The following is a 13738-nucleotide window of genomic DNA, read 5'->3' on the forward strand; positions in this document are numbered from 1 at the left end:
CATTCAGTGGCTTCTTTTGTTAGGAATGTTTTTAAGACTTCTTTCCCATACAATCTGGTAATGCCCAAAATGGCCTTCAGGAATTCAGTTACGGGCCTCTATAAGAATTAATTTAGCATTTCTTAATCATTTGAAAAAGAAATATGTACCATAGTGGAAAAGGTAAAAAAGGTAATTTACATTCCCCTTTTTGCTTTTCTCCATACCCTTTTATTTTTAGCAGGTAGGAGAGGGGACAGTGAATTCTGCAGTTAAAACCACCTTTTTGGCTTTTATGTCACAAGTATCAGATAGTTCCATTTGCAAGTTATCAACTCATTCTACAGAAGTGTAAAGGGAAAACATGTGCGGCAAGCACAAATGTAAATGGAATCTTGGGGTTTTTCAATCAAAAGATTTAAAGCAGATGAACTGATGCAACAAAAGGTGACAGCATTGTTGACAAAGGAGGTTCACCCGCAGTGAAAAGTTCATCTGCAGTAAATTTACACAGCTGGAACAATATCTAGCAAGTATTGCATACTTATCAGCAAACATACAACATAAACATTAACATACTATAGCTAGCTTACTGTCTTCCATACCTTTACCTTTATTTCCACGTGTTGATGAAAATGATGCAATTGCAACATATATGATAAACTTAACAGTCAGTTTTATCGGCATCAGATCTATCATCATCAACAGGATAGAGTCATTCTAAAGCTCCAAGAGACTGGTCTATTCATTCTTGTTCTGCATATCCCATGAATCTGATAGCTTTGGTGAGTGGCAGCTATTACACAAATTTAATAGGAAACTTTAGCAAAATTTGACAGCATCAAGAATTGCCATAATGCTTTCAGGCTTCAGTTACGGATGTCTCATGGCTCTTCATACCGTATAAATACAAGTTGACTCTAATGGTTCTTGGTTAAATATGTTCATACTACATGACAGATTGCTGTTGGACATACGCTGATACTCAATGGCAAGAGGTAGAGTTCGAAAATGGACATCATTGAGGTGAATCTCAGCAGATATTTTGGGATCATGCGGGCAATTCTGTCTGGGGATGTGAGCCAAGAGATCTGATTTTGGAGTGCAAAGCAAACCAGGCAAAACGGCAAGCACAAGCTAACAAACAATGCTGCATCTTTTAAAGACTTTAACCAAGAGTACAATACCATGTCTTGGTTTCCAAAAACTGAACAAATTCATAAAGACAAAGAAGAACATATTAAGAATGCCTTTGAAGGAAGCACAAATTATGTCCTAAATAACGCCAAAGGCACAATTAGAGAATATAGATACCGAATGTTCAACTAGTAGGCCACCATAAAGCCAGCAGTAACACAGTACAAATATATATATATAAAGAACAAAAAGGATTTGGTTTATTCTTTGGGATAAAAAATTTTGCTGGTCTTTTGTACCAAATGTTAAATCAGGTTGTCTTCTCTGTCCATGCTTTATCCCATTTCCGTTTTTATAGAGGTAGGGATTGGAGCCTTGATATGACCCTTAACTCATTTTGCAAACTCTGATTGGTGAAATCCTTTGATATGACACGTGTAAGAGGACTAAACTTTCTGGAAAGGCATAATTATGAAAACCCATGCTAGATATGCTAGATATAAAGATTTCAACAGCAGGAAGAAGCTGAGACATTTCCTCACAGTTTGTAGGAAGCTGCTGAGTTATTTCGTGGGCACAGGATCCATCTAGCATAAAGAGATTTAGAGGTATTTTTTTGATTCATTTCAGTATGTGGAGTACAACTAAAAGAGCCAAAAAAAACCAATGAGTTCAAGAACCTTTTACAATTTCAACAGCCAAGTTTTCCCAACCCCTGGAAATGAAGTTTCTCCATTAATAACTGCTAATTCAGTTTTTTAATCAGAAAGCTTTCAGGATATCCTTAATTCCCCTTGTTAAACTCAACTTCTATATAACATACAATGCTGTTTCCATCAGCACTACATACTTCCATTCATTAGCTTAACAATATACAAAAAGAACAATAATACATCTGATTACCCTGATATTATTTCTAAAGGAGATTTAATGTTTCTATTGGAATTATTTAACAGATGTTGCCATGCCAAACTAAGATATCCCACGTACACAGATATAACCGTTTACTAGTTTATATATATCTTGCAAGTAAAAAGGGGTGAAGAAAAGATTGTGGATCAAAGGAACAGCACTCCCTTTTTCTATTTCCTTTCTCTGCTTTTCTCAGCAGCCAAACAGAGTAATCATATGGCATTGCAACAGCATGGTGTTAATACCTACATCAACCAAGAATAATACTACAAGTCAATCAGTTTTTAGCCTGTCTATGCAAGGTGCAATTTGGGATCAACTTGATAAAGTGGTTTAGGAAACTGTGCCGAGAAGGCCAGAAACAGCCTGCTGGTAAAAATGTTTACGAGGCCCATGTTACGGCCCAAAGTCTAAATTAAGTTACATAATTCTAGTTTGATTAACTTGGTTTTAACTATGAGGTCGTGGAGCAAGATGTTTGTCTAGTTGATCGGTCAAGCACTAAACTTTTTTTAAGTACGGTAATTATACATTAAGAGCTTTCTTGTTCTAAATCTTGGTGCATTAGCTCAAATTAATCAGGCCAATTAAATACATAAAATTTTGAATTGACTTGCCACTTACCAATCCAATCAAAGTTTAGGTAGGTGAATGATGATGAACCAAGCAATTCTAATGGAAGCCCTGGTTTAGGGGTCGATGTTGAACTGTTTCATCCTTTTTATTCATATTTCAAGTATCAAAATCAGTGTTGACTTTGTTTTCTCACAAAACATATAGGCTTACTAGGTGAATGTAATGGAATTCCTCCTTGTTGCTTCAAGCAATGATTAAGACTATATTTTAAGTATTGACGTTGAAAAAAGTGAAAGAAAGCCTCCCCACTGAACGTTAAAATGTAAAGTTTGGTGGAAATTAAAATTGTATCAAACTAATTAATAAGAACATGCAAAACAAGAATAAAATTGAAACAAAGGGTACTCACCCACATGCTCTACTTTTTGCAGAAATAATGTTTTGGGCACTTAATTATTGTGTTAAGAATTAAGATCATTACCCCGTGGTATACGGTTCATCAAGGTAATTAATTAACTAGATAAATTTATCATGATTATGTCATTTTTAGTCTTTAATCTTTTGTTTTATAAAATTATTGTTCAAGCAATGATCATACTTCTATATTCACGTGATCTTTCTTAACCTTTCGGCTACAGTAAGTCATGTTTTTTATCAATTTGGGACAATTTTACAGTAATTTGTAGAACAAGGAGTTGCTGTTTAGCACCAAAATTGCACTGAACTATAGGTTTGTAAGCAAACCTGTTTCCATATGGACATCTCAAAGTCTTAGAAACTCCAAAAACCAGGTAAAATTTTCTACTAGGCAGGGCTTGCTCTCCACCAGGCAATTCCTCGAGTCGCGTTAGCTGTTTATATCCTAAATCATTGCACATTCCACTTTGGGTTGAAAGTGGAATGCAGAAGCAGCCGAATTGATGGATAATTGGACAATGAAAAAGACTAGGACCTAATATACTAAGGAACCAATTCAGAGGGTCACTGAATATACAATCAGTAACGATACGTCACTATGCATCTTGTCTGGGATAACATCATAAAAACCGCACCATGTCTTCCAATTGGAAATTCAAGTACTGGAGGGACCCTGGAATTTTCGACTTTGTATACCAATTGGTATAAATTTGATATTTGATAGAGGCAAGAGCATGAAGGAGGGAGGCGGCGAGAAGGAAAAGATTAAAAAGAGTTTCAAGCTGTAGAGCACTAAGCACCCAAATGAGGTGAAATATTTTGCAGAGCTTTTTCAAGGGATATGTCTAGGTGTCTGAGATTAGAAGCAAAAACCCGTGTGCTTAACACTATGATTGTAGAAGAAGAATGGCCTAGAAAAGGTGACGAGAAGTTGGAGAGATTATGCGTGGGTAAAAGTCAGGACATAATGGGACTGCTGGAATTTATGTGAGGGGATTGTGGTGGGGGCAAAGGCAGCTTAATTTTGTCTTTAAAAATATGCAGTGGAATTAGGTCAACAACTGTTGACATGTGATCGCAAAGCAGACAACTAACACTATTTGCTGTGGTACCTACATTCATTGATGGAAAGAAATAAACAAAATATATATATATATATATATTCTTCTCCAAGTCTAAGAGAAGAGCAACAATTTCTATATATCCAACAACTCGTCTTTGTCCCTTGTAATGTCCAGATCCTGCTAAGTAGTTATAATTTACTTCTGAATTCTTAGCAAATTTGGGGAACCTGTCTCTATTACACAAAAGCAAGCATCCAACTCTAAGTAGTTATATATAACTTCTAAATTCTTTGAACTATATTCTCTCACACACTGTAGAGATTCCAGAAATGTAAGAACTGATAATATTATATATATATATATATATATATATTCGAAGTGCAGAAGGGACCCGCACTTTCCGTACATGTTGAAGTGCTACGTCCAAAATTAACGTGACCAACACTCAGCAACCCACCAACACTATCTGCCAGAGATATGGCGCCACCCTGACTATTCTCTGCCATTTTTCACTCTACGTATCATTTACATGAAGGAAGAAGAAAGAAGGATGGAGAACGAAGAATCGTCAAGCAGGCCGTCTATAGGGTTTCCTCTTGGTTTAGCCCTGCTTTTGATCTTGTTATTATGCATAAGCGGGTTTCTCATTTGTTACCTCAAATGGCACAAGCTTCGGGCCCTCATCCTCCGATCCTCCGAGGATGACAACGACGATATTCAATCAGATATCAATCACTCACCGGCCGTTCAAGCTGCATCTCCTGTCCTGGTATATATTTCTCTCTTTTTCTCTACCTCAAGCATGCTCATGATAATTTATTATTGCTTAGTTTACTTATATAATTTGAGCGTTTAAAACAGAAACCAAAGCCAAGTACTGGAGGGCAGACCCTGGCGGTTTTGATGCCAGGGGATCAGGTACCAAGGTTCATAGCAATGGCTAGTCCATGTGCGCCAGCGATGATGGAAAAGATTACGATAACAGTACAGAAGCCTCCAGCTCTTCCAGTGCCGTTTTATTACTCGTAAATAAACTTGTATGTTGCTACTTGCCATTGAACCATGCATCCCCTGTTCCTATCGAAAATTTTTATGCAGATTGTATATTCTATTTATTAGAAATAGACAGAATTACCTTGGTATAGATATTAGCAGAGCAGTCCATATCTTTGAAAAAAAAATGAAATCTGTAATATTTCAAACAAAGAAAAGATGTAAATATTTTTTGGGTATAACGGATTGGTTATTGTAGACAGCTACTTTCCATATTTGGGGTTCTTAGAAGCAAGAGTTATATTACTATTATCATCTGATCAGATCATGCATCCAGCTGTTATAGATGCCGTGCCACTTTTCCATGTCTTTGATTGGTCGGTCCAAGTATCTTGCCATAAATGTTGGGCTAGAAGATGGGCACGGGAAACATGGCAAATCATGGACCAGTATTTCGTAACACTCATTGAAGATATTTTAGTCGATATCTGATTTTTAACGTCTTCTTGACAACATGATCTAGTCCCCGTTCTTGCTTTTCAAAGCAAACCTGCTACTATAGAACTTTTAAGATGGGTTTTTATAGCTATGGACCTCTTCATATAGTGAAAATTTTTCATAATGAGAAAGCCCGCGTAATCTTTTAGAAAGAAAAAGGAATTAGGACATAAAATTCAATAATTATGAGTACAATTTCTTTGTTATTTTGCAGGACATCCCTCAAGAAAAGCTTAACTTGGTAACAAGGAAGGAAGAATTTTAATCTAATAGTGAGGGTGCATAACCCCCCTCCCCTATTGGCTGTTACAGCTTAACCATGGAATTAAGCTTTTTGTTTCCTTCCTTTCTTCTTTCCATTCCCCAATTGAACAAAGTTCAAGGTTTAAGGACCAAAATAAATTGGAAGACTTGGGCCTAGAATTTGTCCAGCAAGCTAAATTGATCATTTACAAAAAGCCCATCAACTTTTTCATCAACCTTGTGACTTAATACTTAATAGTGGATATATATAATTCAAAGAATATACATATATTATTTGGCCATTCCCCTAAGATAGAACAGCCTATCATTTCGTACCAAGATGCTGAATTTATCAATGATCAAACTCCTTGCTAATTCTATAATATCCTTGCACAATTCATTCTAAATAAGGCCCATGAACTTTGGATCCAGCCTGAGAATTATCAATCTTTCATGCAAAAATAAATGTCCCAACTTAGCCTATGCACCCATACAGATATAGACCCATCTAGCCCAAATCCGCTGTTAAAAAAAAAAAAAACAGGAATTTACTGAAATTTGGCTCCGCCAAACAACCATGAAAACACTCGCAGACTGGCTCAGCCACTGGCATTTACATTATTAAATGCCTAAAAATATCCACATAATAATTCGATCATTCAAAAAAAGAGTTGAAATTTGAATAGTTCAGAATTACATTGAAATCAAAGGACGCTGAAATTACAGCAGCAAAGCAAGAACAATAAATATTTCAGAGTGTGGAATAGCTTTCAGAACAATATCCATTTCTGCCTTATCTCGTGTGCTTTCAGACATGGAGGCTGGCTTGCAATTAAGACTATGAAGCCCAAAAAAAAAAACACTAAGAAGCAGTCAGGTCACCTTCTATGAATTTTTAATTTATTTTTATTATTACATCATTAAAAGAACAAAACCTACGAGGCTTGCTTAACAGGCCCAACGACCTTAACGCCTGGCCTTGTAGCGCTCATGGTCCACTCGTTGACCACCCTTTCGAAGCTTTGAATTAGAGTGCCAAACTCCAACATCTTCATGGATCAGGTTTACTTTTAATATATGATGGTTCTTTTTTTTTTCCAAGACAAAATCCCGAAATATCTGCTGATATATAGGGCATCCAACTAAGAATTTTCTTCTCCGACGATAATTAAAGAAAACAAATTAAAGCCATTACACATACAGTGGTTTAATTTTTAATCATCTATTGTAAAAAATAATTATTCACTCAAGTAAGATTTTTTTTTTAATTAAGAGAGAGGAGATTCGAATCTTATTTTTTAAATAAAAGATAATACATTAATCAATAAATCAAATATTCGAATACTCACTCAAGCAAGATTTAAGTGTGTATGAAGCACACATAAATCAATCACTTTAGATAATTACAACTCTCGCAAGTATTTTTAAGTTTATTTTAACAATATATAATAGCAATAATTAAAGTTTGTATCACATTTTAGTATTTGACTCATTAATTAGTACATGATCTCTTACCTAAATAGTAGAATTCCAATACCCTTCCTTAATTATAAAAAAAAAAAACTAAAGTTTGTACCACCTGTTACATGACAACTACTAATTAATTTACGTTTTATTTTTTCCCTTCCATTCTTGTAATCATTAATGGCACAAAATTTAGTGGTACTATGAAAGACTAGAACACGTGAACAAAATATTAAAAATATAGTTAATATCACTTTTTGAAAAATTGTATTCATCTCACTAGTTATTTATTTAAGTGTATAGAAGAATATAAACTTCAATAATCTAATGAAATTTAAGTAATTGGTTGTGTATGGTATTGATGAAATCAATTTATATTTACCAATGTGAGAAGATTATCTCATTTTTGTGAATTTTTTCAAAAATAGAATATTATAGAAAATATTTAAAAAATATTTAAAAAGATGAGAGACTAATCACAAAAATATATTAACTTTCACGCATATAACATTTTGAATAAACATAATTATTTAAATAAATATAAAATTAATAAAATATATTTAAAACTAGCCGTTTTTAAATAACTGACTTTTTCTTTTCTTTTTTTTTACGAAATTTTGTCCCTTCGGAATTATCACCTTTTTTTGTTACACCCACACGCGGTGGTTTTGCCGTATTTTAGTTAATTATAATAATACGAACTTGATAGGAAGAATTTCCTTAATCAAACCAAAGGAAAGAACTCACGGGAAATGATTAATTAAGAACTAACCAATCGAAATCTATGAATGCAAGGAAAAAGCTGTTGCCTGTTTAAACCTAATGATATGGGTTTAGCAACATGATCATATGATGATAGCGTGTGAATGACGTGGAGCAAATCAGAGATAGATGTTGATGATGATGAATGATGAAGATGATTATGCCGAGGAACCATGCTATGATACCCTATGTATGCATGGATTAAGGGCAAAGCGTGCAGCAGCTAGTGGCAGTTAATGATGGTTACTAAATCCTTCCTTGCTTAAAATATTCCAGTAAAAAATATCTTCTCCAAATTATATCCCTTTCCACTCCATCCCGCATAATCATATACAAGTGCGTGTTTTACACTTCCCTGTTCCCCACGAATCCTGAAGCCCCAAATCTCTCTCAATCCATAGCATACTCCCCCCCTGATTTGTACGTGTTTGAGAGTAAATAGCCATGGAGCGTGTGGAATACGAGAGAGGTAGTGATGGAAGTTATATGTCGCGTTCTGTACCCGGCAATCCAAAATTAAAAGCCGCTTTCTTGTCCCCCAACACATCATATCGCTTCACTCTGTTTTTCTTTGTCCCCTCTCTAACTTTTCCTCCCCACTTAATGCTCTCTCCCTACGTAACTTATACTCTCTTTCTCTCTCTCTCCCCCTCCCTAATGCTTTCTTCTTTTTTTTTCTTTTTTTTCTTTTAATTTTTTAAATAAAATTTCTCTTCTACCCTTTAATTTGTTTAGATTAATTAGAAATCATGCGAATACATACTTCCTTAATTACTCTATTAAATATCATTTAGTGAGTTACAATGTATTAACAAACAAGCAAAGTTCTTTCTTTTATAAAAATAAAAAAGAAGAAGCAAAGATCATTCTTTTTTTTTCTTCATATTACATGTTTATATGTAAAGTTCTAAATTCTACAAAACTAATTGAACTATCTATTAAATTTTAATAAAAAGTCACCGACATTACATTAAATTTTCTTTTAATAATTATTTTATTTTTTATATTCAATTAAAAAAATAAAAGTACATTTAGAAAGTAATAACTACATATATAAAAAAAAACTAAATAATTACTGTACTAAAAAATGATGTTTCATTATAGTTATTTATTTATGTTCAATCATAACTGATTTGATTTTTACATGTTACTTTTATTTGTTTAACAACTTATTAAGAAGTTAAGGGAAGCCTAAATAAACTGCGAATAATGCATGATTGGTAATAAAGCGAAGAAAAAGACAATAGACTACATTAGTTAGAAGGTCTCCAGAAATATGCTGATATGCAAAGACAAGTTTGCCACTGCCTTCGCGCAGTGTTGGCTTTTAGATACACGTGAACCAAACAAACATAAAAAAGGAGGGGGAAAAACCGGTACGGGCATTTGCATGTGTCAGGCTCCCTCTCGCACAAAAACTGCAGGTGGTTCGCTCACATAAGAAACAAGGCAGTGATATGATGGGCATGAGCCATTTGCCTCACAAGTAACAGCTAGTATTACCAAGTATTTCACTCGTCAATTAATTGCTTAATTTAAACTTCTTTTTTTATTTTTATACATGATACGACAACGTATCGTTTACAAGAACATTGTACGTTGAAAGATTAGTACCAACGTAAAAACCAATAACTCATGTGGTTTTTTAATTTTTTTATTGTCTATCAGGCCAGGAGAATAATTGTGAAAATGAAATGTCAATTTTTCTGTTAATGAGTGTGCCATTTTGAGATTTAACATTTTGGTTTGATGCACGTGTGTCGTGTGTGGGTGTTTGATTCAAAGAGGAAGAGAAAAAGGGCGTTTTAGGACATGTGAAAGATGCCGTGATTTAGCCTTTAAATCGAAGGAGGTAACGACACGTATGCGCGGGGAAAGACAAGGTGGGTCACTTGATTAATCTGCCCACTACCTATGATCTTATGGGAAACATCATAATGACAGAGCGAGAGAGCATTTTCCTCCATGTATTATATATTTTCTCTTTTTTTTTAAATTATGTCTAAAAAAAGAATTATGTCAATTTTATTTTTTTATTTATAGTGAAAATTATTAATAAAATCAATTGATGTGATACTTTTATTATTTATAATAAAATGATAGAAAGCTTCTAGAATTTAAACGACATGGTCAAATAACAGCGAACGAAATGGAAGGTCAAATTTAGATCTGGTAATTTTGAAATCACACGTTAACATAATATGAAAAGACACAAATTAAATAAATTTTAAATTTAATTTTAACATATTTCGTATTTAATTATATCTGATATATTAAAATACAAAAATTTTCGTATCTTAATATGTCAGACATGATAAAAATATTAAAATATATTTATTTAATCGTGTTATCGTATTTAATCATCTTATTGTGTTTAAATGTATATACGTAACACATTTATTAACTTATTAAAAATTAATAATTAAAAATTATTTTAACTTTATATAAATAATTTTAAATAATTATTTTAATAAGTTTTTTTAATTTTATAATGGGTATAATATAATTATACATGCTCAACTTTAATTTTTAACTTTTGGTGATTATTTGATGTTATTATTACTTTTGTTTTATTATAATTATTTTTAATAATTATAGGTTTTAATTTTAAATAATAAAATTATATTTAATTATAAATATTTTTATTTAATCATGTTAAACGTGTTATTAATCGTGTCGTATCGTATATTGATACGTTTAATAAACGTGTTAATCGTGTCATGTGATATTACACGTGTATTAAATATATATGTGTACGTATATATATTTTAAATTTAAGATATAAATATTAAATATATTATATTAATATTTAATTTTAACATATTTTATATATAATCGTGTCTGACTTTACGATACGTTAACATGAATTGTCAGATATAATCAAATCCCTTATCCATGATCAACCATTAAAAAAAGATCAACGGCTCGGGTGAAACCAATCCATAATCCATACCCTCTGATGTGCGTTCCCTCGAGTTGTTCGGCGGATACTTTAAAAAGAAATAAAAAAAGGAAACAGAATAAACGAATAAAAAGAAATAGAGCGAAAAGCAGGGGCAGAAAGAAAAGGGAAAAAAAAGGAAGAGTGTTTTTTATGAGACAAAAGTAAAAATAAAGTGCCTTATTTTAATGCAAAGAGTTTCACATCGGACGGCAAATAAGCTTTTGTTACTTTGTGACCAATGGAGGGTCCTTAGCTCTCTCTCTCTCTCTCTCTGAAAAACAAAACCAGAAAAAAAGAAGGGAAATACTTTCTCTTCTTAGTTCTTGCTTCTGAGTAGAAATCAATCCTTAAACAAAATTAAATTTTTTTTATTTTGATCCTCATCTTCAGTTTCTGATCCACCAATCCAATCAGGTAATTTTTTTTTAGTTTCTCCTCATTTCTCTTCTTCTGTCTTGTTTTGTAAGAGGCCTTTTTCTTTTTTTTTTGGAAGAATTTTGTTGTTATTTTGGCTCTTGCTTTCTCGTTAGCTGGTGTTTGTTTCCTGAGAAAACTGAGGAAAATCGAAAGAACTATAAGAAAAATAAAAAAATGCAGGAATCTCGCTTCACTTAGTGTTCTTTACAGTGCAAAAGGGTGTAGGCTAGCTCAAATTCGAGACTCTCGGTCTTAGTTAAGCTTTAAAAGCTTAGGTTTAAATTCTGTTCACAGTTGTTCCAATTTTCTAGCCATTTTTCTCAGCAACCAAACATGCTACAACTATTTGCTTCTTTTATATACTAATACCACTATCATTTCTCCTCTAAAACTCTTTGCCTTTTGCCCCCCATCTTTTGGGGCGTGTGTGCGGTTTATTGTTCTATTTTTTGCATGCATTTACAGTGGTCAACACCTAACAGCAAATACTTAAAATTGCAGCTATCTAATTATCAGTAAAACAATTTGTTTGATATTTTATAGTTTAGTTTATCTTTGTTTCACATGTAAGAATGCTTCAAATTTCTTCAGCTTTAGTTTCTTTCTTATGGATTGATTCTTTCTTTCATAAGCCTATTTGTTTATTTTTCTGCCCTTTAACTTTTAAGATTTTTCAAGATTAAAAAAGCAAAGGTGATGTTTCTAATCCTTAAGATTCACGTTGTTATAACTTTTAGATTATGTTATCCCTCAATTTTTCTTATTTCTTAAGGATCTATTAAAAATTTTCTGCTGTTTAATTAGATTGGAGATAGTCTATAATTAATCATATATTCTGCCATGTTAATATAGTTTGCTAGATAGGGGTAGCCAGCTGTTGCTATATATATGCAGCTTTTCTTCTCTAATTGTTCAAATACTGATAAATTTGGTCATCTTTAAATTTAGCAGGCTGTGTTGTTTTTTTTTTTTTTTCCTAATTCTGATGTCTCCGCCGCTTCTTGGCGTGGAGGAGGAAGGGGGTCAGAGCAATGTAACTTGTCTGGGTTCTTCAGGCTCAATGGACAGTGTGTGCCAGAATAGTGCTGAATTGAAGGAGCGCAACTACATGGGCTTGTCTGATTGTTCTTCCGTGGATAGCTCTGTCGGCTCCCCTGTGTCTGAGGAAAGCAAGGGTAATTTGAATCTGAAGGCAACTGAGCTTAGGCTTGGGCTTCCTGGATCCCAGTCGCCTAAAAGAAATCCAGAGCTTTGCTTGTTAAGCTCTCCTCAACTCGATGAGAAACCCCTTTTCCCTTTACATCCTTCTAGTGATGGTCACTGCTCCGCATCACAAAAGACTGTCGTTTCAGGCAACAAAAGAGGGTTCTCTGATGCAATGGATGGGTTCTCACAGGTAGGAACTACTGCTACTAATGAATAGCAAGACTAGTATTAAAAGGTCTTAACATGCAAAGTACCTAATCTATATTGCAGGGTAAATTTCTTTCTAATTCAAAAGTAGATGTGATGCTGTCACCCAGGCCTTCTTCGAACTTGGGACTTAAACCAGGTTCCGTGCTTGAAAACCTTGGGGCTCAACCCACAAAAGTCAAAGAGATAACGAACCAGAAGGTGGTACAGGACAGGCCTCATGCTGCCAGTGAGACCAGGGCCAATCCTAATGCATCTGCAAACAATAACAGTGGTGCACCTGCTACCAAGTAAGTGTGCATGGGTTTGTAATAAATTTGGGCTTCACCATGAGAAGGTTTTCTGATCCTCCTCCTTCTGCAGGGCACAGGTTGTAGGTTGGCCTCCTATTAGATCATTTAGGAAGAACTCTTTGGCCACCACTTCAAAGAACACTGATGAAGTAGATGGAAAGGCAGGGGCTGGTGCTCTGTTTGTTAAGGTCAGCATGGATGGTGCTCCTTATTTGAGGAAAGTAGACTTGAAAAACTACTCTAAATATCAGGAGCTCTCTTCTGCCCTTGAGAAGATGTTTAGCTGTTTTACCATAGGTGAGCTATTTCAATCTTTCAATTTAATATAAAGATTTTAGGCTGTCAATGTTATATGTACGTAAATTATGTGCAGCTGTTATTTATATGAAGACAGTAATATTTGTTTGCATGGATCCAGTTACTGCTACTTTGCTATGATTTCAGGTCAATATGGATCTCATGGAACCCTGGGCAGGGAGCTGCTAAGTGAAAGTAAGCTGAAGGATCTACTACATGGATCAGAATACGTTCTCACTTATGAGGATAAAGATGGTGACTGGATGCTTGTGGGTGATGTCCCATGGGTGTAAGCTCTAACCCCTTCCCCCCCCCCCCCCCCCCCCCCC

At 34.1% G+C, this 13738-nt stretch overlaps 2 protein-coding genes across 2 annotated transcripts in view; both read left to right on the forward strand.

The window, feature by feature from the left end:
* On the forward strand, nt 4525–5229 carry LOC18591865 (uncharacterized protein At5g65660). The gene is made up of 2 exons (XM_007018272.2): nt 4525–4854; nt 4947–5229. The coding sequence occupies exons 1-2, from the start codon at nt 4615–4617 to the stop codon at nt 5112–5114; spliced, it is 408 nt and encodes a 135-aa protein (XP_007018334.2). The 5' UTR covers nt 4525–4614; the 3' UTR covers nt 5115–5229.
* LOC18591867 (auxin-responsive protein IAA9) overlaps nt 11080–13738 on the forward strand; it is a 4820-nt gene continuing 2161 nt past the window's right edge. Inside the window, exons 1-5 of the mRNA XM_018126041.1 lie at nt 11080–11403; nt 12358–12802; nt 12883–13109; nt 13183–13409; nt 13557–13698. Coding sequence (XP_017981530.1) covers nt 12392–12802; nt 12883–13109; nt 13183–13409; nt 13557–13698 — 1007 coding nt within the window. The 5' untranslated portion in view covers nt 11080–11403; nt 12358–12391. The remainder of the gene's footprint in view (nt 11404–12357; nt 12803–12882; nt 13110–13182; nt 13410–13556; nt 13699–13738) is intronic.

The sequence above is a fragment of the Theobroma cacao genome, chromosome 8 (assembly GCF_000208745.1).
Source record: "Theobroma cacao cultivar B97-61/B2 chromosome 8, Criollo_cocoa_genome_V2, whole genome shotgun sequence".
Classification (NCBI taxonomy): Eukaryota; Viridiplantae; Streptophyta; class Magnoliopsida; order Malvales; family Malvaceae; genus Theobroma; species Theobroma cacao.

Excerpts from the sequence above, each read along its gene's own strand:
- LOC18591865 (XM_007018272.2), top strand. The coding sequence starts at position 4,615 with ATGAAGGAAGAAGAAAGAAGGATGGAGAACGAAGAATCGTCAAGCAGG. Across the intron at positions 4,855-4,946 it reads AAGCTGCATCTCCTGTCCTG|AAACCAAAGCCAAGTACTGG; the intron begins GTATATATTTCT and ends CGTTTAAAACAG.